Raw genomic sequence first — 27,952 nt, forward strand, 5'->3', positions numbered from 1 at the left:
AGTGCCCCATCTGTCTCTAGACTCTGTGGGCTGACCAAATAAACACATGAGTCGTGCGAATGTTCGTAAACATTCCGTGACACTTCAGCCGCTGAGCCAATGACTAAGGCTGGGGACTCATTTCAAGAACAGAAGCCAGTGTCCTTACAGCCAGTCACTGTAGAGGTACTGCAGGCTGCAGCTTGTGTTTAGCTTTCTTTTGTCAGATTGGGAGGGGGCAGAAAATTAGTAACCAGCTATGTTTTCTGCGAGTGTTCATATTCTGTACCTCATTAGTCTCTTTGCCCCCCCGCCCAACCATAGCATGTGTCTTTAAAAGATATCCAAAGCTATGTTTGACCTCAAACAGATATCTAGATTGGGGTTGGTAGTAGCTGTAGTTGCTCTTGTTGTTGCTGTTGTTTTTACACAGCAGCAACAGCAGCAACAATGCCCTATGACCATCATTTCACAGTCGTGCTCTCAAACATAACATTGCAGTTGTAATATTGCCAGACTGAAGTTATATCTGTCTCTGTGTGTTTGCTAAGAAGCAGCTCTACGTCTCCGCAGAGCTGCACATGTGAAAAAGGAGAGCAAAGAATCCAGCGCACATCCAATTTCCTCCTCTTCCTTGCAGGTAGCATGCTTGTTTCTCTCATGCCACTTGTGCAGGCGGCCCTGTGGACACGGTCAATAAGGAGCTGCTGGTGTCCTCTTGCATCCCCTCTGGCCTAATGACAACCTCTGGCAGCGAGCCAGGACTTTGCACAGAGGACACGGAGCGCATTGGAGGAGTTGGCGAAGCTTCTTCTCTGGTCTGCTTTGGAAACTGTCAGGCAATTGTGGATCTGGCTTTAAGAAGAAATAAGGACCCCTCTCACTCCTCCTATGCTCCCTCTCCCTCCCTCCCCTTTTCTTTCTTTCCCTCCTGACAATCCCTCCCTTTCTCAGTGGTGCAAAGGATTTCTTTTTTTTCCAGAAAGCAGTGTCTCTGAGGAAGAGGGAGCGAAAGCGAGAAAGGGACAGGCTGCTTCCAGGATTCTGCTCGAGCCAAGATGGGAATGTAGTCTGTGGTATTTCACAGCGCAGCTTCTCAGACGAAACTAGAAGCATAGAATATTTGCTACGAAAGAAGAAGAAAGAGAAGGAGAATTGTACATCTCCCCACCTCCTGGGATCGCACAGGAAATTGTGAGGTTGTCTTTTCACTTAGTCAGTGCTGCACATTGTTTTGATATTTCTCCTTAGCCTCATCCCCCTCTCTCCCTCCCTTCTTTTAACTTCCAACTCCCATCTTTATTTCCACCCATCCCACACCCTTCTCTGGGCTAGAGGGTTTTGCTTTGACTGTGGGGTTTGCGCCGGAGAAAACTAGTGAGGAGGGGCTGAAGTATCTCTTCTCCACTGGAAGTGGTAGACGGCGATTTGTGCTGGTTACTTGAGCTTTTAACTGGGAATTTTTGAATTCCCTTCTTTGGATTGTCTGTCTGGACAAAAGAAGATTTTTCTCCTTTGGGGAAGTCAGTCAGAGAATAAGAGAGACGAGACCGTTTCCGTGATGAGCTGGGGTGGTTTGCAGATGGAACGGGGTTATATTTTTGGATTCTGTTGCCTAGTTCTCTTGGATCCAGGACAGGTTTGGACTGGGAATCCCAGTACCCAGAAACCTGAGCCAGAAGCGCAAATTGAAGTCAACAGCAACACCAGCTTTGGCCCCACTTTGGAGGACACTGCTGTGGCCACCACTGAGGCCATACTTGGGGGCGATCGGTGCCTTGGTTATTACGATGTCATGGGTCAGTGGGACCCACCCTTTAACTGCAATTCTGGGATCTACAAGTTTTGTTGTGGGACCTGTGGGTATCGCTTCTGTTGCCAGTTCACAACTGGGCGACTGGACCAAAGTGGCTGTACCAATTATGACAGGCCAGAATGGATCAACACAGGCCAACCACCACCTCAGGTGGACGAGACCCCCGAGAATCCCACACGGGACAAGACCAACATGATTGTATACATCATCTGTGGTGTGGTGGCCATCATGGTGCTGGTAGGCATCTTTACAAAGCTGGGACTGGAGAAATCACAGAGCCCTCAGGCAGAGATGACCATGTCCAGGTAAGACCCCCCCCCAAAAAAATCTGTCTTTTATCCCTTCTGTGTCTCCTTTTGACTTTTTCTTTGCAGTGAATTTCGATAAACAACATGTCCAACTGCCTCCTGTAGCTCTGTCACCTCCTTTGAGGCTGACACTGAGGTCTACAAAGTCAACCACAATCTTTTCCTCTTCTCATCTCCTCCCTCTGCCCCACACATACAACCTTCTTTGTCTTTAGGTCTAAGTCCTCAGAAGACAAAGAGAGGGAATGATATGGCTCTGGTGAATAATAAAGGAATTGTGCAAACGGGTGGGAATGAGGAGTTCAAGTAGGTGAAGCTTAGCAAAGAATGTTTCTTGAGAGTGGGAACTGTTAATTTTACTTAAGAGGCTGAAACCTAAGAGGCTAATTTCAAAAGAAAATGTAAGTTATTATAAAATGTGGAGAGTGGGAGGGAGGGAGAGAGATATACTGTGAAGAGAATAATAAGGGTGTTAAGATTAGCCCGGGCAGGCAGGTACACTTCATGCTTGGCTGAAGCAAGGCTGAAAGTAAAGTTGGTGATATCTTCATGTGTTGAGAGTGAAAGAAAGAGAGGGGTGTGTGTGTGCATAATGGACCTCAGTACCTCAGAATATATTATTTCTTTTCCCCAGCGACCCTGTTTTTAAAGCAAGGCTGTGGAACTTTGTGGAACTTTATATGCAGTTTTCTGTTTGTGTTTGTGCGTGCGTTTGAGGAGGGGGTGATGAACACTGGTGCCTGGCAAGCAGACACATGCTTGCAGCTGCCCCTTGCACCCCTTGCCAGCACAGTGCAGAGGGATTAAAAGGCAAGTGGCGCGCAACACTATAGAAAGCTAGGATATTCAAAAGCGACACCTCTCCAACTTTGCTACTGCTCAAGGAAAAGCAGCCCGGAATGCTGCTGCGGTATGTGCGATGAAAACAAGTTCAAAGCCATGCGGTGCTGGGGGGGGTGTCGGTGGAGATTGGAAGCGGGTATTGGCGGTTAAGCGTCTCCTGCTGGGACCAGCCCTTTGCCTCCTCTCACTTTGCAGCTGCCATCTCTGAAGCAAAGCAACTGAACTCGGCAATTAATTGTAGGTTGTCTGGTGGCGTTTCCTATCTGCATCTCTTGCGCGCACACACAAGCATTCTCCCATAGTGTGCATTCCATTGTTTTGCTCTCCTTCGCTTCTTTCTCTCGTTGCGCTTCCCTTCCTCCGGTTTCATTCTCTCCCTGTGTTACAAGCCCAGTTGTGAACTGTCCTCTTTTCCATTCCCCTCAACTTCTGTGCCTCCCCGCTCCCTTGATTTCCCTGTCAGCCCTTTCTGCCGGGGGCCTCTCTCTCTCTCTCTCCCACCCACCCGTCCCCCAGAAGCAATAGGGGAAGAAGGATTAAGTCTCTTGTCAGAGGCGAAGTTGTTCCTCCCAAGGCTATGTAGCACTTGTAGGTCACGAGTCATGGCTCCTACAACACACATAGCAACATGCGCGGTCGTTTTGTCAGTTGTTGTGGGAAGGGAATGTGGGGGCTCAGGGATGATGACATACAGCGTGGAAGAGCCGGGGAGGGGAGGAAGGGAGCAGGGAAGCAGTGCCACGCTGGGTGCCAGCTCTTTGTAATGCTAGCGTTTGATCTGCTTCTGTGCCAGGACTGCAATCTTTCTACCTGATGTGTAGCAACAGCAAAGAAGATGGGCAGCCAAGGGGGCTATTTGCCCAGTCAGCGACTCTCTGTTTGTGCTTGGCATCGAGGGAGGTGTCAAGGCAACTGTGTGTCCCCTTCTCATGGGCGTAATAAGCATCCCGGACAAATGTCCCTGGAGCATCTCTCTCAGCCCAAATCCACTGATCAGCTGCTCCTCTGACTCCCACTGGGCAGCAAGGGAGGCAGAGTCCAAGCTAGAGCACCGCACCAGAATCAAGGATCTGATGAAGGTCTCCACCTCTGTGTATGGGAGGCTGCCAGGGATGATGGCCCATCCAGTGTAGTGCCACAGAAACGGTCTCAGTTCAGGGGCACCCAACAGCCTGCATGAGGCACGATCACAAAAGTAGCCAAATGGGCTTTTCTGATTGCCATGCTAGGGACACGGGTGGCGCCGTGGGTTAAACCACAGAGCCTAGGATTTGCTTATCAGAAGGTCGGTGGTTTGAATCCCCACAACGGGGTGAGCTCCTGTTGCTCAGTCCCTGCTCCTGCCAACCTAGCAGTTCGAAAGCATGTCAATGTACAAGTAGATAAATAGGTACCACTCTGGCGGGAAGGTAAACAGCATTTCCGTGCGCTGCTCTGGTTTGCCAGTAGTGGCTTAGTCATGCTGGCCACATGACCCGGAAGCTGTACGCCAGCTCCCTCGGCCAGTAAAGCGAGATGAGCACTGCAACCCCAGAGTCAGCCACGGCTGGACCTAATGGTCAGGGGTCCCTTTACCTTTACCTTTACCTTTACCTTTACCAATTGCCATGCTGTGAACTTTCCAGGCAGCTATGTGACTCTGGTGGCAAGATCCCCCACTTGCTGTAGCCCATGGAAAGGATCAAGTTCTAGAATGACAGAGTCAAGGATCCAGGAAACTGAACTTTGGGTTTCATGCCAGATTTGCAGAGCAGGGTGGGGATACCAAATTCTATCACACAAATGTCATTTCCCCAGGCTTCTCTTTGTTTCTGGCAGTGCAAAATATTGAAGTGTTTCTAATGACACCAGAAGTATGTAAACAACCTAACAGGCCGATGGAATCAGACCCACGTCTATCTGTTCTGTTTCCAGCAATGGACAGCCAGACATTTCTGGGAAGCTTACAAGCAACTCCCCAAGGCAATGGCCTGCCCCCTTCTGTCCCTAGATTTTGGTATTGCCTCTAACCACGGAGGTTCCACCATACAATGTCTAACAGCCATAGAGAGCTAGTTCCCTCCCCATTAATGTAGGGGTGTCCACATCCTCCTTATCTTTTCCATCACATATCATGTTTGAAACCATGGATGCCTTAACTTGCTATAACTTCAGCAAGACTGAAATTTGCTAATGCTGTCCCAAAGTTCAAGTGTTTCATATGATGGTTATGTGACACATTTTATAGATCTAAAAAGAAGAAATGGGGGAGAAATTAAATTCTTCCCTGTTCTAACAATTTGACTCTTTAGCTAAATATGGTTGTATGTGTGCATGAACACATCCAAATACTTTATGCCCACTTTAAACCATCCCATCAATGCTTTTCTCTATGACAGCGCAGTGACGTGGTTCCAAGTGGCATCATATACATGGCCGATCGGGCACAGCTGTGTTGTGATGCCTGTCAACTGCAATGCCAGCATAATGGCTTGCTTCAATAGGGTCTGGGGTTTTGCTACCAGTGGTTGGTTCTGTGATGGCCAAAGTGCCTTTATGCTTGTAAGTGTGTTGTCTCCCCGATTCACCTCCCTCTGACCACTGCCATGCTCCTCTCCTATTGCTACGCTGCGCAACAGCTTTGAAACTCACCAACATACCACATCTGGTAATGACGCACATTACTGGCACAATAGCGCAAACCCATCTGCTACATGAATAAGCAGCTTTGGGAAATGTGGTTAATAAAGCAGTACTAAGTAAATAAAAGAAAATAAAATTTCATTAAGAAAATAAAATAAAAACAGGATCTGCAATGCAGGGTGCAACTGCAGCATCCTTGTGAAATTTGGCTGTTCGGCCTCTGCTTAAACATCTTCTGCCCACCACCTCCCAAGGCATTCTGTTCCACTGTCCTCCCTGCAAGGAAGTGTCTTCTAACGTTTAGCCAAAATCTGCTTCCCTGCAAATTTACACCTGTTTTTTCTAGCCTTCCTCTTGCGAGCAACAAATGATTGTTTGGGAGCAAGGGAGAATAGAACTAAAATAGGGCTCATCCAGACTTCCCTTGCCCCACCACTTTCCCTTAGAGGGAAACCTGATCTTTAGCAATTGAGTTTTCTCCAGATTGGTGTTTGCTAAAGAGAGGGTTTTCCCTTGGAAAGGAGCAGAGCAAGGAGAAAGCTGCTTGTCCCTGTGCCTAGAAATCATGGGTCAAGGGGGAAACTGCTGAGACCAAGGCTTCCTAAGCACGGGGCAAGCAGAAGGGTGGACAAGCCTGTAGCGTTAAACTAGAAGGGCCACAATGCAAACTTCTAGCATATACAGTAGACCGCCAAAAGCAACTGGTTTTTCATTTTCTTAGGACAAAACAAACACAGTGAATTATAATTTACTAGTCCAGCTCCGTTTGGCTATATAAGTTTTTGCGGTGGTGGGCCAATATAGTTATTGCAAACAGGCCTTGATTTCAATAGTTTAAATTAGCATGTGTAACTTAATGTTAAATTATAGCCAAAGTCAAGTGACTTCTGCTTTGGATGAACAGCCAAACTTGGGAATTAAAAAGAAAAAAGAAATCTTTCTATGCTTGGCAAAATTATTGCATCTTGATGCAATTGTTCCGCTGTGCCCTTGATAGCAAATAAAAAGCATTGATTTTGGATATGGTTCCTCAATTGTGAATGCAGGTAAATATGACTGAAAATTGGGATCTTTGCTGAGCAGCCACTGCTGAGCAAATTTCTGTTTGTTCGGCTGACAAGAGGAACTTTAGATTAAAGGTGCCAGCCAACCTGTGCCCAAGAAGCAATTGCTTTGCTCAAACGTCTCTTGTGCTTTTTCTCTGTTAACTGCACCTCCTTCTCTGCCTCATGGCTAGAACCAGGCTGATCTTCTCCTGACCATAATGTTCTTCCTGGGTGCTTTGGGATGCAACTCATCGTGTCCCTCACTTTTATTAACATGATACTTACTGTATTTTTATTATAAGATTATTGTAAGCCAATGTATTTGCAGGGTGGGTTATAAATCTAAGTCATACGTAAATGCATACGTAAATCAATCACTAATGAGGCAGGTGACCCTGCAACTCATCTGGGAAACAGAACAAGGGATGTTTAAATAGGCACTTGTCCTCTAGCCCAAAGAAAACTATGGATGCTACCATCAAGCTGCTTCTGGAATCTACAGAGGTCATTGCAGGAACTGTTAACTGGAACAAAATGTGTTGCCAAAACTAGGGAAGTCATAATCAGAAGAGGAAGAGACAGATTTTGGTATCTATAGAGACAGATGCTAGGGATGAAGTCTGCCTAGAGGTCAGGTGTGCTGGCAGAGGTGGCAGGAGAAAAGAGCACAGAAATAGCACCATCACGTCAACACAGGTGTCACTGTTTCATCTTGCTTAAGTTAATGCTCTTGTTTTACTATTTCATCAAGTCAAATTTGTGCACGGCAATATTTCCTGGAGCAAGGTGTTTATAATTCCTGCTAGAGTGAGAACGTTTGGAAGTCGGTCCCATGCAAGCTTCCTAAATATCCAGCCCCAGTTTTGCATCTTTTCTGACCTTTGATAATCACTCTATCCTCCATAGTACAGCGATTGTACAGGCAGCACTTTATCACTTGACTAACTTTGCTAGATGGGTAACTGGGAGCAACACTGGTCCTAAAGGATCTACACTGGCTCCCATTGCACTTCTGAGCACAATTCAAAGTGTTGGTGCTGACCTTTAAAGCCCTAAATGGCCTTGGCCCTGTATACCCGAAGGAGCGTCTCCACCCCCCATCATTCAGCCTGGACACTGAGGTCCTGGTCCATGGGTCTTCTGGCGGTTCCCTCACTGCAAGAAGTGAAACTACAGGGAACTAGGCAGAGGGCCTTCTTGGATGTGGCACCCACCCTGTGGAATGCCCTCCCATCAGATGACAAGGAGATGAGAAGCTATACAACTTTTACACCTGAAGGCAGCCTTGGAGGGGCCATAGAGAGGCAGCAGAAAGCTTCCTCAGGACAGGCACTGGCTCATCCTCCTCCCCAAGCTTGGCAGCAGCTGCACTAGTGGAGGAAATAAGGATGTTCCCCATGCCCTCCAAGTGCACCAATTTTCCAGGGACATTCACAAAATTACAAAAGCCGCCCCAGCTTCTGATATGATCTCAGACAGTGAACAGCTCTCCAGGGCCTAAAGCAGGCATCTTTTCATCACCTGCCATCTGATCATTTCCTCTGGCGATGCCAAAGACTGAACCTGAGACCTCCTTCATACAAGGCAGGGGAAAGGAGTCTTTTTCACCTTGAGGGCCACAGTCCCTTCTGGGAGCCACAGGCCAAAGTGGGTGGAGCAATGGGTGTAAATTTTACCTTTGTACAGTAGATTAGTTTCTACAGTCACTCACTCACACACAATTCTCTCTGCAGACAAAGAAGAGGCATTATCAGAGTTCATGAGCACATTCCAGCCAGGCTAAAACCCTCAAGGCTGGTACGAAGCCAGGCGGTGAGGGTGTGGCCTGGTGAGAGGAAGTGTATCTTGAGGAGAGTTTTGAGGGACAGATGGAGAAGTCCAGAGGGCCCCAACTTGGCCCATGAGCCTGAGGTTCCCTGCCCCAGATAAATTGCTCTGCCCCTGAGTCCTTCCCCAGCAGCTCTCAAAGATACTAATAAGGCTGCTGGAATGGACAGGAAATGTAAAAGCTCTGGGAATTTGGTAACTTATTGCCTCTGTGAGTGTCTGATCAGTGAGGTTCCTGCTCTAGTCTGCAGATTGTCTGCTAGGGAAACAAGTTTGGCAATAAATCCATGTTATATTTGTGGGTGAGTAGGGACTTGAGGGTGAATTGAATGAAATAAAAAAGCTACGAGAAATTGTTTACTAGGGCAAAGAGACTGATCTAGGAAACTGCTGCAAATTACAGCATGGACAACAAATTTATGTTTGGGGCTTGGCCTCCACATGCTTGGACACAGTTTATGAAACTGAGTGGTGGATATGCCTTTCAGCTACACGTTCCCTGGGAATAAAGCCCACTGAAATCGATAGGATTTACTTATGAGTAGATATGGCTAGGATGTACTGAGAGTCACACAGCCAATATATGGCATGAAGAAAAGAAGTGGGGCTTGTGCATATGAATCGGCTCTTATTAGTGCCTAAACCTATATAGTATAAGTGAGCAAACAATTACACAAGACAGTATTCATACTAATTTTAAACATGGCGTTTTGGTTTATTTAATTTTGTGAGCTGCTTTGGGCCCATCTTTGATGGAGAAAAGTGGAATAAGCTGTTAAAATAATTGAATGCATTAAAATAAAATAATAAGATGTTGAATTCCACCCAGAGCAAACTGAAAAGAGGTCAGCCATGCTCATTCCAGCCTGTTCCCTGGGCCATCAGCAAGAATAATTCTGCATAAATATTGGAAATAACTTAGGGTGAAATCCAAAGGCGTCTACCCTGCCCATCATCCATCAGCAGAATGGGCACAAATGGTGGAACTGATTACTATTCCCCTAATCCCTTGTTCCCCCCAAAATCTGCTCTGGCAGGTTGGAGATTCCTCCAGATCAGATGGGGTAGGGGGGAGAAATGGAAAGGGAGGTCCTCTCTGCTTGCACAGGATGTCACCCTATAACACAATGATGTATATATGTATTGGGCCATTTCAATAACTAATGTACGTAGAAAATAGAGACCAAGAATAAAGACTTGTAAAAATTATTCTTTGTTTGATAAGAGTACAATCAGGGACTATTAGAAATAATTAAATGCGAAGGAAGGGAGTTTTTGGTGGTATCAGACAGGGGCACAAAAAGCAAGAAGAGGAAGTGAAGAAAATGTGAACAAAGGGATTTCTATTTATTTTCTTAAAAAGAGGCAGGCAAAGTACTGGCTCTGGGAAAGCATTTTAAAATAACCCGTTGATTACAGTAATTGCAAAAAGGACCATATGCTGTGGAAACAGGTTGTGTGAATTGGCCCCAGTGGACATGTAACACTTCTCTGGTGCTGTTCGTGCAATTTCTGGTGTTAAGACTAGAAGCGGCACTTCATTAGGAGGTTTATCAATTAACTGAGATCTCAATTTACACTTAAGGCTCAGTGTAGAAATGTTGGCTCGCAAAATGTACATCCTGCCCAAGAAATGTATATTTTGATGTTATGTCAACGACAAAAAAGTGCCATTTTGGAATGCCAGTGAGCCTGGGCAGAGGTTTACCAGCACCAAATAACTGAAACACACTCTTCTAAATTTAGAACTCCTGAACCAGGTGCAGTGGCGGAGCTTCATGCTCCGGCACCGGGGGGGCAGAGAGCAGACGGGGGCAGGGCTGGTGTGCATCCCAGGGGCATGGTGCATCACCTGTAGGGGTGTGGCACACGTCCTGGGGCGTGGTGTGCTGCCCGTAGGGGCATGGCGCCCAGCGCGGGGGGGGGGCAGTCACGATGGCACGCCACCGGGATCACGCTGCCACGGGCGGTGTGCTCCCCTCACATGCCTCTTCCTCCACCAGTGACCAGGTGTGGACAACTTCTGGCCCTCCAGGTGTTGCTGAACTACAACTCCCATCATCCCTTGCCATTGACCAGGCTTGTGGGGCTGACAGGAGCAACACCTGGAGGGCCAAAGGTTCCCCACAGGTCTCATTTTAGAAATTAACCACTGAATATTAAGAAATGGGTTGCTTTGTTAAGATTCCTCCTTCAGATATGGAGGAAAGAAAGCTTTTAAAACAGGCTAGTGTCAGGGAGCAGACATTGTGCCCTCACCTGGAAATGTGCTGGATTCTGGTGCTGAGAGGCAGAAGTGGGGGGTGGCTCGTAACAATGTTCTCATAAGGACAGAGAAGCTGTAATGCAGCCAGGATTAAGCCAGATGGTCTCATACTGCATGCCAAGAGCCCCAGCAGCAGAAGGTGGCACGGATAATAACCTGTTTCCAAAAAGATGGCAGGGGCTATGAAGTGGACTGTAATATATTTGAACAGAGGGTGACAGCACATTTGTGGTTTGGGCTGGGTGAGGAATAGCAGCTTTTGAGTACTGATTATGAAGACCATGAAGAATAGAGATGGGGAACCAGATCCATCTCCTTATTTTGGTCCATGGCCTCATCCGATGCAACCCACTGCTCCCTCCAGGTTCTCTGATGTCCTGGGCCCTCAGGCTTCCCACAGGCAGACAAGGAAGAGCTATGAGGTAAAACAAGCATAGCCCAAACTGGAGCTGAATCTACAGAATTTGTGGAAGGAGTAGGAGAAGTGTTGGAAAACATATTCTGGCCAGAGTTGCCTGCCTATTGTAGTTGTGAATTATAGGCAGTGGCGGTTCTGGTGTGTGTGTGTGTGTGTGTGTGTGTGTGTGTGTGTGCAGGAGATGACAGCTTCCCCATGGAAGCAGTTTAGAATAACCCCTGACGGTTATATTGGTTTGAATTTGTTATGCGGACAAAATACTATCACTGCAGAGATTCTGATAGTGGATTTCGGGCAGATATATCAGTGCAAATGTCTTGGACTGAAGGAAGGATGAAAGGGTAGAAGTCTACTTGTGTTTTTGTCGGTTTTTTGTGTGTGCACTGAAAAAAATCATGATTCTGAATGTATTTGCTTGGAGTTGGAAGCAAGTGCATCTGATTTCAGTGGAACTTACTTGCATTGGGATAGCTTAGTTGGCAGAGCACGAGACTTAATCTCAAGGTTGCGGGTTCAAGCCCCACGTTGGGCAAAATGATCCCTGCACTGCAGGGGGTTGGATTCTACAATTCGATGAAACACGTTGAATGTTAATATTCTATGCGATTGACTAGCATTTTGATCCTTAGCACATTTCTGTGGAGGCACTACCCATAGCAGGTAAATGAATGTACTCTTATCACCCACAGTGGGAATGAAGATAACAGTGTTGCGCTTGAGAAAGGAACCTGCCAGGGAGCACGAAGTGCCCTTCCCCCAGCTCACTAATGAGAGCTAATTTTCATCTTGTCTCCTTTTATCTGTCCTAATGTCTTGCTTGCATGTAAGTTGAACATACAGTTGCCCCAGGGAACAGGCCTGATTGGCTGGTGGAGTGATGTCTATTAGAGAAGAGCTGGCTCTCCTAAGAAGAGGTTCCCAGCCTGTTGGGAGGGCCACAGGTTGGGAAACAAGGTACCACATAAGGGGACACCATAAATACAGTATTTAAAGCCCCATAGAGCTGAGGTAGGAGAAAGAAACCCATCAGGCTTGGTGCTGTAAAGATGCAGAAAATAATTGTCTTTCCTCACAGAAAAGAATTCAGCCTTTAAAAGGTATAATTGGGTAAATACATAGGGAAGCAGGTCAGTTTGGTGATCTGATCAGGAGTGTAGGAAATGGTTGTGCTAAAGCAGGGACCTGTGGGACTCGAGATGTTGTGGGGCACACAGCTCCCATTTTAGCCCCTGTTTGTGAGCCAATGGTCTGGGGAGCTGTAGTCCAGCAACATGTGCAGGGTCATTTGCTCACGCCTGCCCTAAAGAATCCACACGAAGTCTACAAGCAGATCACACTTGCATTAGTCAAAACTGCATATGAATATGTGTTTATTAGGAGACATTTGCCCTGAAATGTTGATGAATTTTGATGAGGTAACAAACCCGCAAATCGCTGCAAAGTGCAGAGAACTGAATTTAGGATTGGGGAAATGAGAAACGGGAAGAACCAAAACTGACAGCTCCTTCCATCCCCAGCTGCCGCCGAACTTACTCCTTCCGACTGTGGTGCTGGCTCAAGCCAGAGGGGAGGAAGCGGTTGCCCTTCTACAAACAGAATCAAAGGTGCACTAAACACCAGGAACAAATCCAGAACTAAACAAACCCCTTCTAAGGCCAGCAAAGTTATTTTGGCAGCCTGAGGCAGAAAGTCTCACAAGTGCATTTCCTGGTAGTAACAATGGAATAATTAAATAACTGACAATTTGTTGCCTTTTCACGTCAGCCAAAACGTTCTGCCAGAAGTGGCTGCCTCACTCTGGCTAATGATAGGGCTGGCCTTGCTAATCACTCATGGCATCGTTCAGCTGTACAGACAGTGGGCACTTCCACACAGCAGTTTATGGAGGACTCAGGGCTGCTCACACATGCATGTTTTGTGTGGCATCCGCGTGAGATCATCCTTGCCATATCCCTCCCCCCGCCCCATTTCATCCAAATTTCTTATTTGTGCACGAAATTCAGCAAGTTTAGAAAAATCCACAGAAACAGCAAGTCTGTGTTCAATAGGGAAATAATGTGTGATGTCATTTTAATGAGGACTTTGTTGTGTGAATGCTATGAAAAACTTGCAGACAAGAGCAACACCAGCAATAAACTGCAATGTGGAAGCATCTGGTGTCAGAGAATAATAGAATTGTAGAGTTGGAAGGCACCCAATGGGTAATCTAGTCCAATTCCCTGCAATGCAGAAATACGGTAACTGTCAATCCTGAATTTTTCTGCATGTTTTCTTTACACCTCTTTCCATCTCACCCTTACTTTATGGTCACTTGCAGACAGCCTGTTTATTGAGCATTCATCCTGATTTGCTTGTGGGAAGGTTATATGACTTCAGTTATCACATACTGTCTGGTGCACTTCCCCATTGCTTTCCTGACCACAAAAATCTGTGGGGGTTTTTAAACCCTAAAACAGGGTTTGTTGTGCAAGAGTGCCAAATCCAGCATTCATTGTGCAACCTTGGCTGGATCGAGACATGTCAAAGAAGCAATTCAGTTAAACCCATTGTAAACTCATACAGGGAAATCCAGTAGGGAAAGACGGGACTCCACAGCGCCATCTGGTGTCACAGTGTTATATCACATATAAAACACTTTTTCTTTACCAATCTAGCTGAGTCCCTGAATTTGCTGCTTGGTGATTGAATGCCACCTCCAAAGTAACCACAGCCTGGAAGCAGCAGCCCTCTCCCTCTCCCTCCATCATTCTGTCGTGGGAACCCCAAACATTGCTTCTCTTTCTCACTGGCTCACATCCCAAAAGTAGTTTGTTCGTTGTGACCAGACGAACATGTTGCGAGTAGTCTTGGCAGTTAAAACTGGGACGGAGTGTAAATGTTGGTGGGGCAAACAAGAATTTTGTGACACTTGTTTTAGCAGACACTGATTAGCTAAGTATTATTAGCTCAGGGCTAGAAAAGCAGTGATGTATAAGGATTTTGAAATGTAAAATTATTCAGCCTTGTGGTAGGGCTGGTGCCGTAACAAATTAAGATGGTTCTGAAAAGATGTTGACTGGCACCTCGGAATTTGGTGCTGTGGTTTTTTTCCGCCCTCTCCAGTCCTCTGCACCGCACTCCTACCCGGGCCCTGCATTCACCATACTATCAAAGTCAACAAACCAAATGCCATTGTGTGAGAAACCCCAATATGGGTTGTGTACTAGGTTGTTGCAGCCCTGATTGTGCCCTTCATGGTACCCTTCCCTACCAACAGCCCCTCCACTCCTCTGGCAAGGATTCCTCAGCAGCCTATGACCAGCTTCACCTCTAAACATGAAGTCAGAAGATCCCTGCTCACGAGAATGCCATCCCCTGCTGTTACTTATTGACTGGTCTTTTCCCTTGCAAAGCCGCACTGTGGACCCTATTTATCCTCGCCCAGTTTCTGTCATTCTTTCCAGCGATACATCTAAGCTGCTCGGACACATGTTGGGCTCTAAATCTTCATGGTCTGGACTAGCTGGGATTGCAGCTCATCACTCTGCCCAGAAATCCAGCATGGAGGCCAAACTCCCCTCCAGAGCTGATCTAACCCATTGAGCAAAATGAAGCAGATATGCTCTTCAGAATGCCAGTGTGTGTGTGATAAATATTGATTATGCAACTGGTACATAGAATTGCTCTTTTTTCCTTCCAGTTCTCCTTTTGCATCCCGACTCTTAGGGCTCGTCCACACTTTGCTTGTCCTGTGTCTAGAAAGCGGGGGTCCGAGAGGTTTTCTGCTTGCTTCGCTGATTTTCCTGGGACACTGAAATTACCACTGAATTAGAGCAAATGTCAGTCTGCAGAAACGCAGTTGATGTTTGCTCCAATTCAGCAAGTTTTCCTGGGGGGAAGCAATGGGACAAGCAGATGTGTTGGAGTGCTTTTTTGTGTGTGTAAACAGCAAGACACCTTAACTGCATTGGCAGAAAGGCAGTATATGGAGGGGAAAATAAATACTTTGAATACTCCTCCACTTTTTGTCAGCAGCCCTTGTGTGTGGTGTAGTAAAGCAATATATCTAAAGGAGGGCAGTGCCTGGTATCAGATACTCTTATTTACCACATGCTGTAGGGGACGAAAGGGTAAGAATGGGAAGCTTTCAAAATATGCCCTCTCAGTCTCTCACCTGCATATTTCTATGTCACCTTCATTCCATGTAACAAATATAGATCAGCTCTCAGCTGAGGTGTAGGAGGTGAGTGAACCCCTCACTGAAACCAAGAAGTTTTCTTTTCAACAGATGGCACAGCAAAGGCAGGTGCCCTGTCTGCATGCCCTCCACTTGCCCTCTAAAACCCACTTCCTGTCTCCTTTCTCTTCCTCCCTCCTTGCATGTGAAAGGAGAAGCCCCCTCTACTCCTGACGGGTCAGAACAGGGAGGCAAGAACCTTGTGGCACAAATCACTGAGACTAGAGCAGAGGGCTTTTTTCCAGCCAGAACTCGCCAGAACTCAGCTCCAGCACCTCCTAGTATGGCAAGGGAAGGAGGGAAGTGAGAGAAGCAGAGTTTATATTACAGACACAAACACACACACAGTGAAGAGTTTGCTTTAGTTGGCCCTTTTGCTTGCATGTACAGTGGTACCTCGGGTTAAGAACTTAATTCGTTCTAGAGGTCCATTCTTAACCTGAAACCGTTCTTAACCTGAGGTACCACTTTAGCTATTGGGGCCTCCCACTGCCACCGTGCCACCGGAGCATGATTTCTGTTCTCATCCTGAAGCAAAGTTCTTAACCCAAGGTACTATTTCTGGGTTAGTGGAATCTGTAACCTGAAGCGTCTGTAACCTGAAGCGTCTGTAACCCAAGGTAAAAAGGTAAAGGTAAAGGGACCCCTGACCATTAGGTCCAGTCATGACCCACTCTGGGGTTGCGGGCGCTCATCTCGCTTTATTGGCCGAGGGAGCCGGCATACAGCTTCCGGGTCATGTGGCCAGCATGACTAAGCCGCTTCTGGCGAACCAGAGCAGCACATGGAAACGCCGTTTACCTTCCCGCTGTTTACCTATTTATCTACTTGCACTTTAACGTGCTTTCGAGCTGCTAGGTTGGCAGGAGCAGGGACCGAGCAATGGGAGCTCACCCCGTCGTGGGGATTCGAACTGCTGACCTTCTGATCGGCACTGTACAATTGAAAAATAGGCATATGGACACACACGCACAGAGAGAGGAGTTTCTCTTTCTTTCTTTCTTTCTTTCTTTCTTTCTTTCTTTCTCTCTCTCTCTCTCTCTCTCTCTCTCTCTCTCTCTCTCTCTTTCCTTGACTTTAAAATTTACTGAGCATTGGCAACACTGGTGCGAAAACGCCGGCTTGCCCTGAAACGTAGCAGCAGGGTTACAGGCTATGGGGGGTGGGCTCCCTCTGGCTCTTCAGGTTCCCTTAAGTATAATCCTTCTTGACTAACATCATGGGTCCCTTCTTTCGCCTTTGCTCCTGGGCTTCAGGCCCGTGACTGTGACTGCCAGGCTGCATTTTCTCTGCGGGGCCCTGTACAAGCATTGAGCTGTACGCGTCCTGGCGTGCTTTTCCGGGCTTGTAAGCCAGCACTGGAATGCTCACACCAGCTTCCCCTTGAAGAGATGCTTGAAAGCGTTTGGCCCTTCGCCGGTACTCACTGGCTCGTTTATGGTTTTTTCCAGAGCTCCTAACGAGGAGCTTAATCTGTCCACGATGACGAGCCTTTGCTGATGTTGGCTGGAGTGCCTACTTGCGGGTAAGAAGCTGGCATCAACTGAGTTTTAGGAAAGCTTCTGTTTCATTCAGTTGGTATCAATATTTCTATCATGTCTAGGGTTGGCATACATCTGGAATTTCCCAGACATACCTGGAATACTACAAAATGTCCAGGAAAATCCGTAGGTATGGCATTTTTTGTGATTTTGCCAAAAAGAGCTCAACAACTTTTGTGTCTGGATTTTCACTTTTTGAAATGTGGCAGCCCGAATCACGTCCTCCTAATGCACGTGGGCCACTAAAGGTGGCTTACAACAATTTAAAATCACAATGCAATAAGTGGACTGAAATGCAAGAAATAACAAATGAAATAAAAAGGTAAAGGTACAGGGACCCCGACCATTAGGTCCAGTCGTGGCCGACTCTGGGGTTGCAGCACTCAACTCGCTTTATTGGCCAAGAGAGCCGGCGTACAGCTTCCGGGTCATGTGGCCAGCATGACTAAGCCGCTTCTGGTGAACCAGAGCAGCACATGGAAACGCCGTTTACCTTTCCGCTGGAGCGGTACCTCTTTATCTACTTGCACTTTGACGTGCTTTCAAACTGCTAGGTTGGCAGGAGCAGGGACTGAGCAACGGGAGCTCACCCCGTCACGGAGATTCGAACCGCCGACCTTCGGATCGGCAAGTCCTAGGCTCTGTGGTTTAACCCATGGCACCACCTGCGTCCCATTAACAAATAAAATACATAGCATTAAATATCCTTTGAAAAGCAACCAGAAGAGTGAACGGAAGTTTATTTTTTAAAAACTACCTTAACAAGCAAAAATCTTCATCAACAGGCAAAAGACAACTGTGGGGATAGGGTTGCTTGAGCTGCTTTTAACAGGAAAATATTCCATATAAAAACAAGAGTGTCAATGTGCAAATCTGTCATTCTTGGTTGTAACTGTAGGGTCTGAAAGCTCTTGTTTTACCAGTAGGACTCATAGACATTATCTTGATGGCTCTGTCAATGTGATGAAGAACTTTTCTCACATATATATATATATATATATATATATATATATATATATATATAAAAAATCGCTCACACCTTCCTTTGTGGGCACCCTTTGCGGGACCGCGCACAGCAGCACCTTGGGCCACGTGGGACTCACCAGCTGGTTGGGCTGGCCCGCCTCCCTGTGCTAGTCATTGGGCGTTCCCACCAAACCCCAGTTAACCTATCAACACCGTTGGGAGGCGGGGCCAGTTGCATAAATAGGATGAAGAACTTTTCTCTCATATATATATATATATATATATATATATATATATATATATATCTCCTGCTTAATGCCAGAATAGGCTTCGAAACTATTTACAAGTATAAAAACCAATTACACAAGCATTAAAATATAAACATCTATAATTAAAATGCACAGTAACACAATCTCATTAAAACATGAAAATATAAACACTTCTGGAAGCGGCGAGCCTTGTGGGAAGAGGGCATGCTTGCCCGTCCCTTTCTCCAGCTAAGAATGTGCTAATTTGGTCTGTGCAAAGAAAGTGACTGGGAGGGAACTCAGACACAAGTCAGGCTGCAGGTCAGAGAGCAAAAATCAAGCCCTAGAAGCACCTTGGGGTAGGGAATCAGTATCTGCCGAGGTGTTCTTGCTGTGAATTTCCACCTATATTCAACCTGTATATATGTATAAATCGGGGTGGGAAATAGCTCCTTCCCATTTGCCCCCCTGTGCCCTGCATGCTCCCTCCATCGCATCACTCCTCCTGCAATTAGTCTGGGGGGAAGCCTAATTGCAGTGTGATGGTGCTTTGTGGCTGGGGTGTCACAGCTTGGAAAGGGGCGGGGTTAACTCTCCCTGTCCCATGCACTGCAAACACCATCCTGCAAATGTAGGATAACCAGCGTGCTTAAGTCTTATTGATGCATGAAGGAGTTAATACCATAGACTAAGCTGTCCTGCCAGGCTTAGCTATGTCACTTCCCTTACCTTAGGAGGAAATAGGTAATCAAGTCTATTGTTCCTCCCCCCCAGTCTACCTTTGAACTCAATGTGTGAATAAGGTTTGAGCTGGTTGCTCCAGCTCAACTGCATGGCTCTCACCAGCCACTCTTGTGCTCCTGTACCAATAATCTAGGAACTTTACCACTTTGTAACTAAACTAAGTTTTACTAGCTGTGCTAATTTTCTGCTTATGTATGGAAAAGCACATAAACCAAAACTTTGAAGAGTTTTTTAACTTACCAAACGTGTGTGTTTTTCCTCTGCTGGGGTGGAAGAGCGAAATTTTGGAACTCACTTGGAAGGGCATATTTTAAAGGTCTAACATCCTATATTTCCACACTGCATATTTTGTGACTTTAAATCTCTGCTAGGGTTCTCTCACCAAAGAGTTTTTGCCCTAAACTTGGATCCTGGCATACAGGATTTCATATATATAGCCAGCTGCTATCTCCAGGAACTCCATCCCCCTTCTGGCATTTATGTTTGAAATCCCCTCCCACTGGCAATGAGGTTTCTGTTGTGTATGACATTTGGGGTTAGAATCATGGAATTGTAGAGTTGGAAGGGTTTGCGAGGGTCATCTAGTCCAACTCCCTGCAATTCAGCAATATTTTTGCCTGACGTGGGGCTCCAACCCACAACCTTGAGATTAAGAGTCTCCTGCTCTACTGACTGAGCTATCGCACAGGGGTTGCAAGATTCCAACCCCAAACTGCATAGATCAATGCACCACAATCCTTTTTAACACTTTGCCATACTGATCCTCCATTATATCAATGAAAAGAATCGCTTTGATTATTCCCATAATAAATAATACAACTGTTGTTGCTGCTGCTATTCTACTACAAAGGTACCTTAGTGGTCAGTGTCAGATCTTGTTTCTAAATCTGATGCAGGAAATTAAGGGCTATACGTCTTTACAAAAAATATAGGTTTCTGAGGAACGGGCCACCGTAAGCATCCTTTTATTCCAGAATGAAAAACCCATAGTCCTCCTGAGATTCTCCTCTCAGCATGTGCTTTAGCCCATCAAGGTACATAAGTGAAGTGTGTTTTAAGCAAAGGCTCAGTGGAACTTGGTAGCAAGAGTTCATGGCTTCTTTAGGAAAGCATATCACACATTGAGACCTAGCATGAGAATGAGAACTATTCTTCAGCCGGAACCAAAGAATACCACAGAAAGGTTATCCATTAACCATCATTTTGTTTGAAACGGCGGGTAAACGAGTCCTTGATTGCCCTAGCTTCACATTTCACAGTAATCTGTGTCAAGAAAAATGCATGCAGTTGCAAACTTCACTTAAGAATCTCCTGCCAGGAATCTGCCGCCACCCAGTTTGCTTCTGTGTCAATTTGCATGAAGAAAGAACCATTTGGTATAACGGACTCTGGAGCCGCACTATCGTAAGTGCACATGCCTCGGCCCAGGAGCCCCTGGGAATTGCAGGAAAGGCTCCTAGTTGTTTCAAATGCAAATGTGACACAAATTATAGATATTCCTTACGTGAAGTAATTTGGCACTTCATGCTGAAGTTATAAAAGCAATTGTGAAAAGGTATGAGAATGCAAGAACTGCTGGGTTTGGGCTATTCTCTAGGGCTTTTGTCTTGTTATTATTTTAAAAGTTATCATGCAAGTTGTCATAATTTTTCTGGGGAGGTTTTTGTGGGGGTTTTTGCAGCTGATTATGTTTTCCTGTTAAGAAAGCAGATGCACTTTTGCATGTATAACAGGCTGCGTTCAGGAACCTCAGGCCTGGGGTCCAAACTTCTGGAGAACCAGAGTTGTAGCCTCTAGGCTTCTCTCGCTAGCCCTCATGACACTTATAACAGACTACACTCCCTGCCCCTGCCATATCCCCTCTCTCCAGGCCATGGTCCTCTCCTGCCTTGTTGTGCACCCTTCCTCAAGCGCACCTGTCCATCTGGAGTGTGCTCTTGAACCATCCCCCACAAATGTCCCTGAAAAAACAGGACATCCTGTTTTCCCCCGCAAGAGCACAGCAGCCATTTTGGGCTCTGTGATCTTACATGGGTCATGTGACTCACACGGGAGCATGACCAGTAAGACATGTGCCCTGGTTTTGGGACTCAACATGTTGGAGGGTATGTCATAATGCTTCTTGCTTACCTGGATACAAAGAATTATACCTCTTTCTCTGCCCACATTTGGACCCACCTACTTTTTTCCTCTCAGCCTAGGGTTGCAATACGTCCGGGATCTCCTGGACATATCCAGACTACTGCAGCTCGCACAGTGTCTGTTTGGAAATCGGTAAAAATGTCCGGGGAAATTCGGACATATGGCAGCCCATGTCGGCAGTGCCTGTTAGGTTGTGGGTGAACATATCAGACGACACAGCGATTCTTCAAACAGCTCTTGTTTATTCACAGGCCAGGACAGAACTGAACTGAAGGGTTCAGTCAGCCTGCTTATATAGAGCTCCAGTACAATGTTACTGTAACAACTTTCTAAAACTATCCAATCACTGAACGTCACTTTCGATCCCTTATTTGCATAACTATCTACAGTATCCCCCTGCTGGCCCAGGGTGAGAACTTCAGTACATAACAGTGCTGTTTTGGCTGACTTCACATAAAAATACCTCAAAAACTTCATTTTTACTTTTTTTGCAATTTAGCCCGAAAAGCTCAACAGCTTTGTCCCCTCCTACTCTCACCCTGCCCACCATTGCTGCATGACTCCTGTAAGACTATCCAGGAGGAAATGTGGCCCCCAAGTGGAAAAAAGGCTTGCCACCCTTGGCAGCTAAGGCCTCAGGCCCAGTCCCTGATATCCCCAATTAAAGTAGTGAGGCTAGAGGAGAGTTGACGCCAGTCACAGTGTCCCATTCTGAAACAGATGGGTCAGTTGCCTGCCTTGGTGCAAGGCAAGTTTTTAATCCACACCCAGAGGATATGTCCACAAAGAGCCTGGCAAGCTCTGGATCAGTTCTCATAAGGAAAGATTATACGTTGTGCAATGGAGAACAACAGATAAATTCCCCATAGGTCAGTTATGTGGGAAATGAATACATAAAGAAGAAATATCCTGGAAGTCCAGAAAAATGGAAATAATAGCAACAGTGCCATGTTGGCAGCAGCCCAGATGCCAACACAGTTGCCCACACAGTAGCCCACTTATAATATGGCTTAATTGTTTCTCCATTGCTAATAGTTATGCATCTATTGTTGGTTTTGAGTTTCAGTTGTGTTTCAATGGGTTTTTACCTAAAAAGTGGGATAGATGTTTTTACAAATATGAAATTAAATTAAATGAAGGGCAGCTGACAAGAAGCATGATCCAGACAACCAAAATACATCCACATTGTATGTTTTGGTGGACAGCCCCCAAAATTCTGATTCGAAAACAAATGATAAGATATTCTCTTTGCCCGCTTTTTCCCCCCTTATAGAACGTGAATAAATTCTTGTTGTCTGTTTGGTTTCCTGTTGGTGCTAGACCAAAGCCCCTTATCAGGTTCAGCAAAGCTGCAAGTCCAACTGAGATTTTTAGAAAATGACGTTGGGGACACCGGAGCTGGTCCCCAACACTGGTGTTCGTGACAAAACTCACAGACTATATGACCATGAAAATTGTTCAGCCCCATTCAAGAAAAACTGAGCTCTATCAGCAGATGAAAGAACAAAGCTGTTTCCCCCTGCAGTTTTAAGCACTGAGAAAAGGAGGCATCCATCAAACAGAAGCCTGTTCCATTTTGAGCAGGGAGGCTTTTGCAACAAATGAACAGCAAGGGCACATACCTTGCTGTGAGTGTCTGGAAAGGCAAGCAGGTGCAAAGGGTAAGCAACGGGTAAACCGAAACGACACATGACAAAAGTGTCAGAATTATACTCACAGTAACAACTGCTTAGGATCTTTACTTATGATGGCGCTGCTTAATTTCCCTCCATACCTTTTCTAGGACGCTCACGGATCTCCTGAAACAGCCAGGAGGACATGGACCATCTGACATCTTGCCAGAGAGCCACATTGGCAGTGTGCAGGTCCAGATTAGCGATGGGTTTTCTCGATCTCCCAGGAATAGCACAGGTAAGATAATCACAAAGTCCTCGGCTGTGTGCATATTAACAGCTTAAAACACAGCTAGACCGTTCTCCTTCTCCCAGCCAAAAATCTAGGAACTGCAATCTGTTAAGGGCACAGTAGAGTGGGGGCAAACTACAGTTCCCATGATTCTTTGGGTGGAGGCATGTGCTTTAAATGTGTGGTATTGTATGCAGCCTGTGTAGGAGAAAACTTTCTTTGTATACAGAATATCCCAGGTTCACAAGTTGCTCATCCAGTGCAGTGTAGTGGTTAAGAGTGGTAGACTCATAATCTGGTGAACCGGGTTCGTGTCTCCGCTCCTCCACATGCAGCTGCTGGGTGACCTTGGGCAAGTCATACTTCTCTGAAGTCTGCCAGCCTCACTCACCTCACAGAGTGTTTGTTGTGGGGGTGGAAGGGAAAGGAGATTGTTAGCCACTTTGAGACTCCTTAGGGTAGTGATAAAGCGGGTTATCAAATCCAAACTCCTCCTTCTCCTCCTCCTCCTCCTCTTCTTCTTCTTCTAGAGGGTTTGGTGACAATTCACACAACCAGTTTGGTTTGGGGGGGGCATCACCTGGGTGAAACAACCCAAAAGAGGACTTCTACGCACTGGATGTGCAAGGAAACACCTAAGGCTTCTTCCCTTTCAACATGGCAGGGATAGAAACCTAGAGTCCATAGAAACCTAGAGACAGCCCCCCCCCCACCTCACGTCCTTGCATGACCTATATAATACCTATCATCAACCCTCAATATGCCAAGCTGCCCTCAGAAAACCTTTAGTCTAAGCACTGCTTGGTATCAGTAAAGGAAGAAAATATATTCTCCCTCTCTTTTTGTTGAATGTTGCATGCCATTCCATATTTATAACCTACCTTTCCTCCCCAAAGGCAGCCCAAGGCGCCTAAGGGGGGACACACACACACAACTGCAATCCATGCATCCACATCAATATCAACTGTACAACAAACTTACCAAGCCCATAAATGCCTACATAATGTATGCAAATGTATACAAACAGTAATCCAGTACTGCTGCCCCATTAAATGTTTCCAGTAGAGCATATGTGTAAGAGGCAGAAACTTGAAGCATTTCTGCTACGCTGGCTCCATGCTGGGAATGGCAGTGGGGTGGGGGAGAAGTTGTACCTGTTGGACTTCTACCTGTTCTACTTATTTTTAGAAGCACATAGGAACCCTGGGCAGGGAGGGATGATGATGATGACGATGATAGTTTTATTTTTTATACTCCGCCCAACTAGCTGGGTTTCCCCAGCCACAATTGGCGGCTTATGGCATATATCAGAACATACTAAAACATCAAACACGGCTGCCTTCAGACGTCTTCTAAAAGTCAGATAATTGCTTGTTTCCTTGACATCTGATGGGAAGGTGTTCCACAGGGCAGGCACCACTACCAAGAAGGTCGTCTGCCTGGCTCCCTGTAATCTCGCTTCTCGCAGTGAGGGAACCAGCAGAAGGACCTCAGTTTCTGGGCAGAGCGATGGGGGAGGAGACGCTCCTTCAGGTCTATGGGGCCAAGGCCATTTATGGCTTTAAAGGTCAGCACCAACAGTTTGAATTGTGCTCGGAAACACACTAGGAGCCAATGAAGATCCTTTAGGACCAGTGTTACATGTTCCCAGCGGCCACTCCCAGTCACCAGTCTAGCTTCCGCATTCTGGATTAGTTGTAGCTTCTGGGTCACCTTCAAAGGTAGCCCCATGTAGAGCGCATTGCAGTAGTCCAAGCAGGTGATAACTAGAGCATGCAGCACTTTGGCGAGACAGTCTCCGGGCAGGTAGGGTCTCATCCTACGTACCAGATGGAGCTGGTAGACAGCTGCCGTGGATACAGAATTGACCTGTGCATCCATGGACAGCTGTGAGTCCAAAATGACTCCCAGGCTGTATTCCTGGTCCTTCAGGGGCACAGTTGCCCCATTCAGGACCAGGGAGTCCCCCACATCTGCCTACCCCCTGTCCCCCCAAAACAGTACTTCTGTCTTGTCAGGATTCAACCTCAATCTGTTACCCGCCATCCATCCTCCAACCGCCTCCAGACACTCACATAGGACCTTCACTGACTTCACTGGTTGAGATAGATGATAGTTACTGGCCAGCATAGAAATATTGTTAAATAATAAGAATAAGAATACTAATATTGGAACAGATAGCTTTATGACTTAACTGCTCATGAGCATTTTGTAAAGGGAACAATTGGCAGTAATCCTTTCCCTGTATCTTTTCAGCCTCTGCTGCTCTTGAGTGGGGAGTGGGGGGGATACCCCTGCGGAGAAATGCAGCTGGTCATCATGGGGGGAGATGTGTGACCTCTGGCAATGTCAGCCCCCACATTTTGCAAGGTGAACAGTCACCAGGGTGAAAACCATCTGAGCGCACCAGTGACTAGATGAGGGAAGGATTCCCCCCACATGCACACTTCCCCCAAACATTTTACACATAAAATCTCTTCCTTGCTAATTCTTGCAGTGGGGGGGGGCTGGCAGGCAAGGGGCTATCTCTGCTCCGATTTACATCCAGCTGATGGAGGGGGATGGTTTGCTGCTGCTTCTCTTTGTGTTGTGACTCAGTTCTGCCTGGGGCCGAGAGAGCGCTCTGTCTCCTCCTCTCTTGTTTGCCCATGACACTTGTCCCAGTTTAAATACAGATTTCCTCCCTCCTCTCCCTGCCTCCCTCCCTATCACCTTTGAACATTGGTTAACTGAAGTGAGAACTGACGAGTGTCACTCGCTTGAGGCCCTGAAGAATGAAATCTGAGAGATAACCACATTGGCAGCCATTCAGATCGTCGTCATAATCACCATCGCCTAATACTGCCGGGCCCCAAAATCCTTAATTAAGGCTGGGATCCATTATCCCCCAACATGCTTTGCAAAAGGCACAAACTCTGCCCTAAAGGTTTTGCTGTCACAAGATTAACCGGCAGCAGGTGGTGAGGTGAGAAAAGAATTACAGAACGCAAGCAAATCAATAGGCTATGGAAAGCCTTCTCCTGTGTTCCAAAGGCTGTCTGCTGTATTACTGTTGCGCTCATCCCAATCTCTGAGCGGCAAGAGGCTTCAGAGATTCCTGTGCTCACCCAGGGTTCAGTTTCATTGGATTGGAGGTCAATGGAGACTGTGGCGTCTTTAGCATATATAGTTTTATTTACACATGTATACAACCTAAGCATAAGATGGAGGGGTTCACAGCATTAACCCTTCCAACAGATCTTGCTTCCCCACTAGGTTTCCAGGGAAGTCCCTAGCCTAGGTTGCCACCTTTGGGACAAGTCGGGGGGGCGGATTGGGGGGCTAAAAAATACTTTACCTGGTGCAGAATGAAATGACCACAAAGCAATCCATTGCAATGGGTTGTTCCCAGTGCTGGTCATACTCACATAGTAGACCCAATGACATTTATGGATCTAAGTTAGTGATGCACATTAATTCCTTTTTTTTTATATAATATTTTTATTTTTTCCATATAAACACAACATACATAAACATACAAAGACAAAAACAGAACAAAAAACATGTATCATTTCATATCCTAATTTCTTATACCTTTCTTCCCCGACTTCCTCATGCCTCCCTTTTCTGTATTCCAAATTCTTATCGATTGTTCAGCAAATCTTCCCTTATTTTAATTTAAATTTAGACTAGTCTTCCTTATTCTCCTTGTCTTAACCATAGCTAATAGTAACCATTTACTTTCCAGTCCAGCATCATTCTAACTTTCATTAATTTTGTAATATTTCTTTAAATAGTCTTTAAATTTTTTCCATTCTTCTTGCGCTGCTTCTCTTCCCTGGTTTCGGATTCTGCTCGTCATTTCTGCCAAACCCATGTAGTCTATCACCTTCATCTGCCATTCTTCCAGTGTGGGTAGCTCTTGCGTCTTCCAGTACTTCGCAATGAGTATTCTAGCTGCTGTTGTAGCATACATAAAGAAAGTTATATCCGTCTTTAACACCCCTTGGCCGACAATACCCAAGAGAAAGGCCTCTGGTTTCTTGGGAAAAGTATATTTAAATACCTTTTTAAGTTCATTATAGATCATTTCCCAGAATACCTTAATCTTCGGGCAAGTCCACCAAAGATGAAAAAATGTACCTTCAGTTTCTTTACATTTCCAACATTTATTGTCAGGCAAATGGTAAATCTTTGCAAGCTTGACTGGGGTTATGTACCACCTATATATCATTTTCATAATGTTTTCTCTTAAGGCATTACATGCCGTAAATTTCATCCCGGTGGTCCACAACTTTTCCCAATCAGCAAACAAAATATTATGACCAATGTCCTGAGCCCATTTAATCATAGCTGATTTAACCGTTTCGTCTTGTGTATTCCATTTCAGCAGCAAGTTGTACATTTTTGACAAATTCTTAGTACTGGGTTCTAACAGTTCTGTCTCCAATTTTGATTTTTCCACCTGGAAGCCAATTTTACTGTCCAGTTTAAACGCTTCATTTATTTGGTGATAGTGCAACCAGTCTCTCACCTTCCCTTTTAATTTCTCAAAACTCTGCAATCTCAGTTTGTCCCCTTCCTTTTCCAAAATTTCCCAGTATCTTGGCCACTTGGACTCCATATTTAACTTTTTAACTGCCTTAGCTTCCATTGGCGACAGCCACCTTGGAGTTTTATTTTCCAGCAAGTCTTTATATCTAACCCAGACATTTAATAGTGCTTTTCTGACAATATGATTTTTAAAACTTTTATGTGCTTTAACCTTGTCATACCACAAATATGCATGCCACCCAAAAATATTGTTAAAACCTTCCAAATCCAAAATGTCTGTGTTTTCAAGAAGCAGCCATTCTTTCAGCCAGCAGAAAGCTGCCGCTTCATAGTACAATTTAAAGTCTGGCAGGGCAAACCCCCCTCTTTCCTTTGAATCCGTTAATATCTTAAATTTAATTCTGGGCTTTTTGCCCTGCCAGACAAATTTAGATATGTCTTTTTGCCACTTCTTGAAACAATCCATTTTATCAATTATTTGCAATGCTTGGAACAAAAACAACATTCTTGGCAATACATTCATTTTTATAAC

At 45.8% G+C, this 27,952-nt stretch overlaps 1 protein-coding gene across 1 annotated transcript in view; it reads left to right on the forward strand.

Annotated features, from left to right (window-relative positions):
* Positions 1–292: 292 nt before the first annotated feature.
* SHISA8 (shisa family member 8) overlaps positions 293–27,952 on the forward strand; it is a 36,349-nt gene continuing 8,689 nt past the window's right edge. Inside the window, exons 1-2 of the mRNA XM_083573820.1 lie at positions 293–2,100; positions 22,766–22,893. Of these exons, the coding sequence (XP_083429946.1) occupies positions 1,541–2,100; positions 22,766–22,893 (688 nt within the window). The 5' untranslated portion in view covers positions 293–1,540. The remainder of the gene's footprint in view (positions 2,101–22,765; positions 22,894–27,952) is intronic.

Source organism: Podarcis filfolensis (genome assembly GCF_964270895.1).
Source record: "Podarcis filfolensis genome assembly, chromosome: 10".
Lineage (NCBI taxonomy): Eukaryota > Metazoa > Chordata > Lepidosauria > Squamata > Lacertidae > Podarcis > Podarcis filfolensis.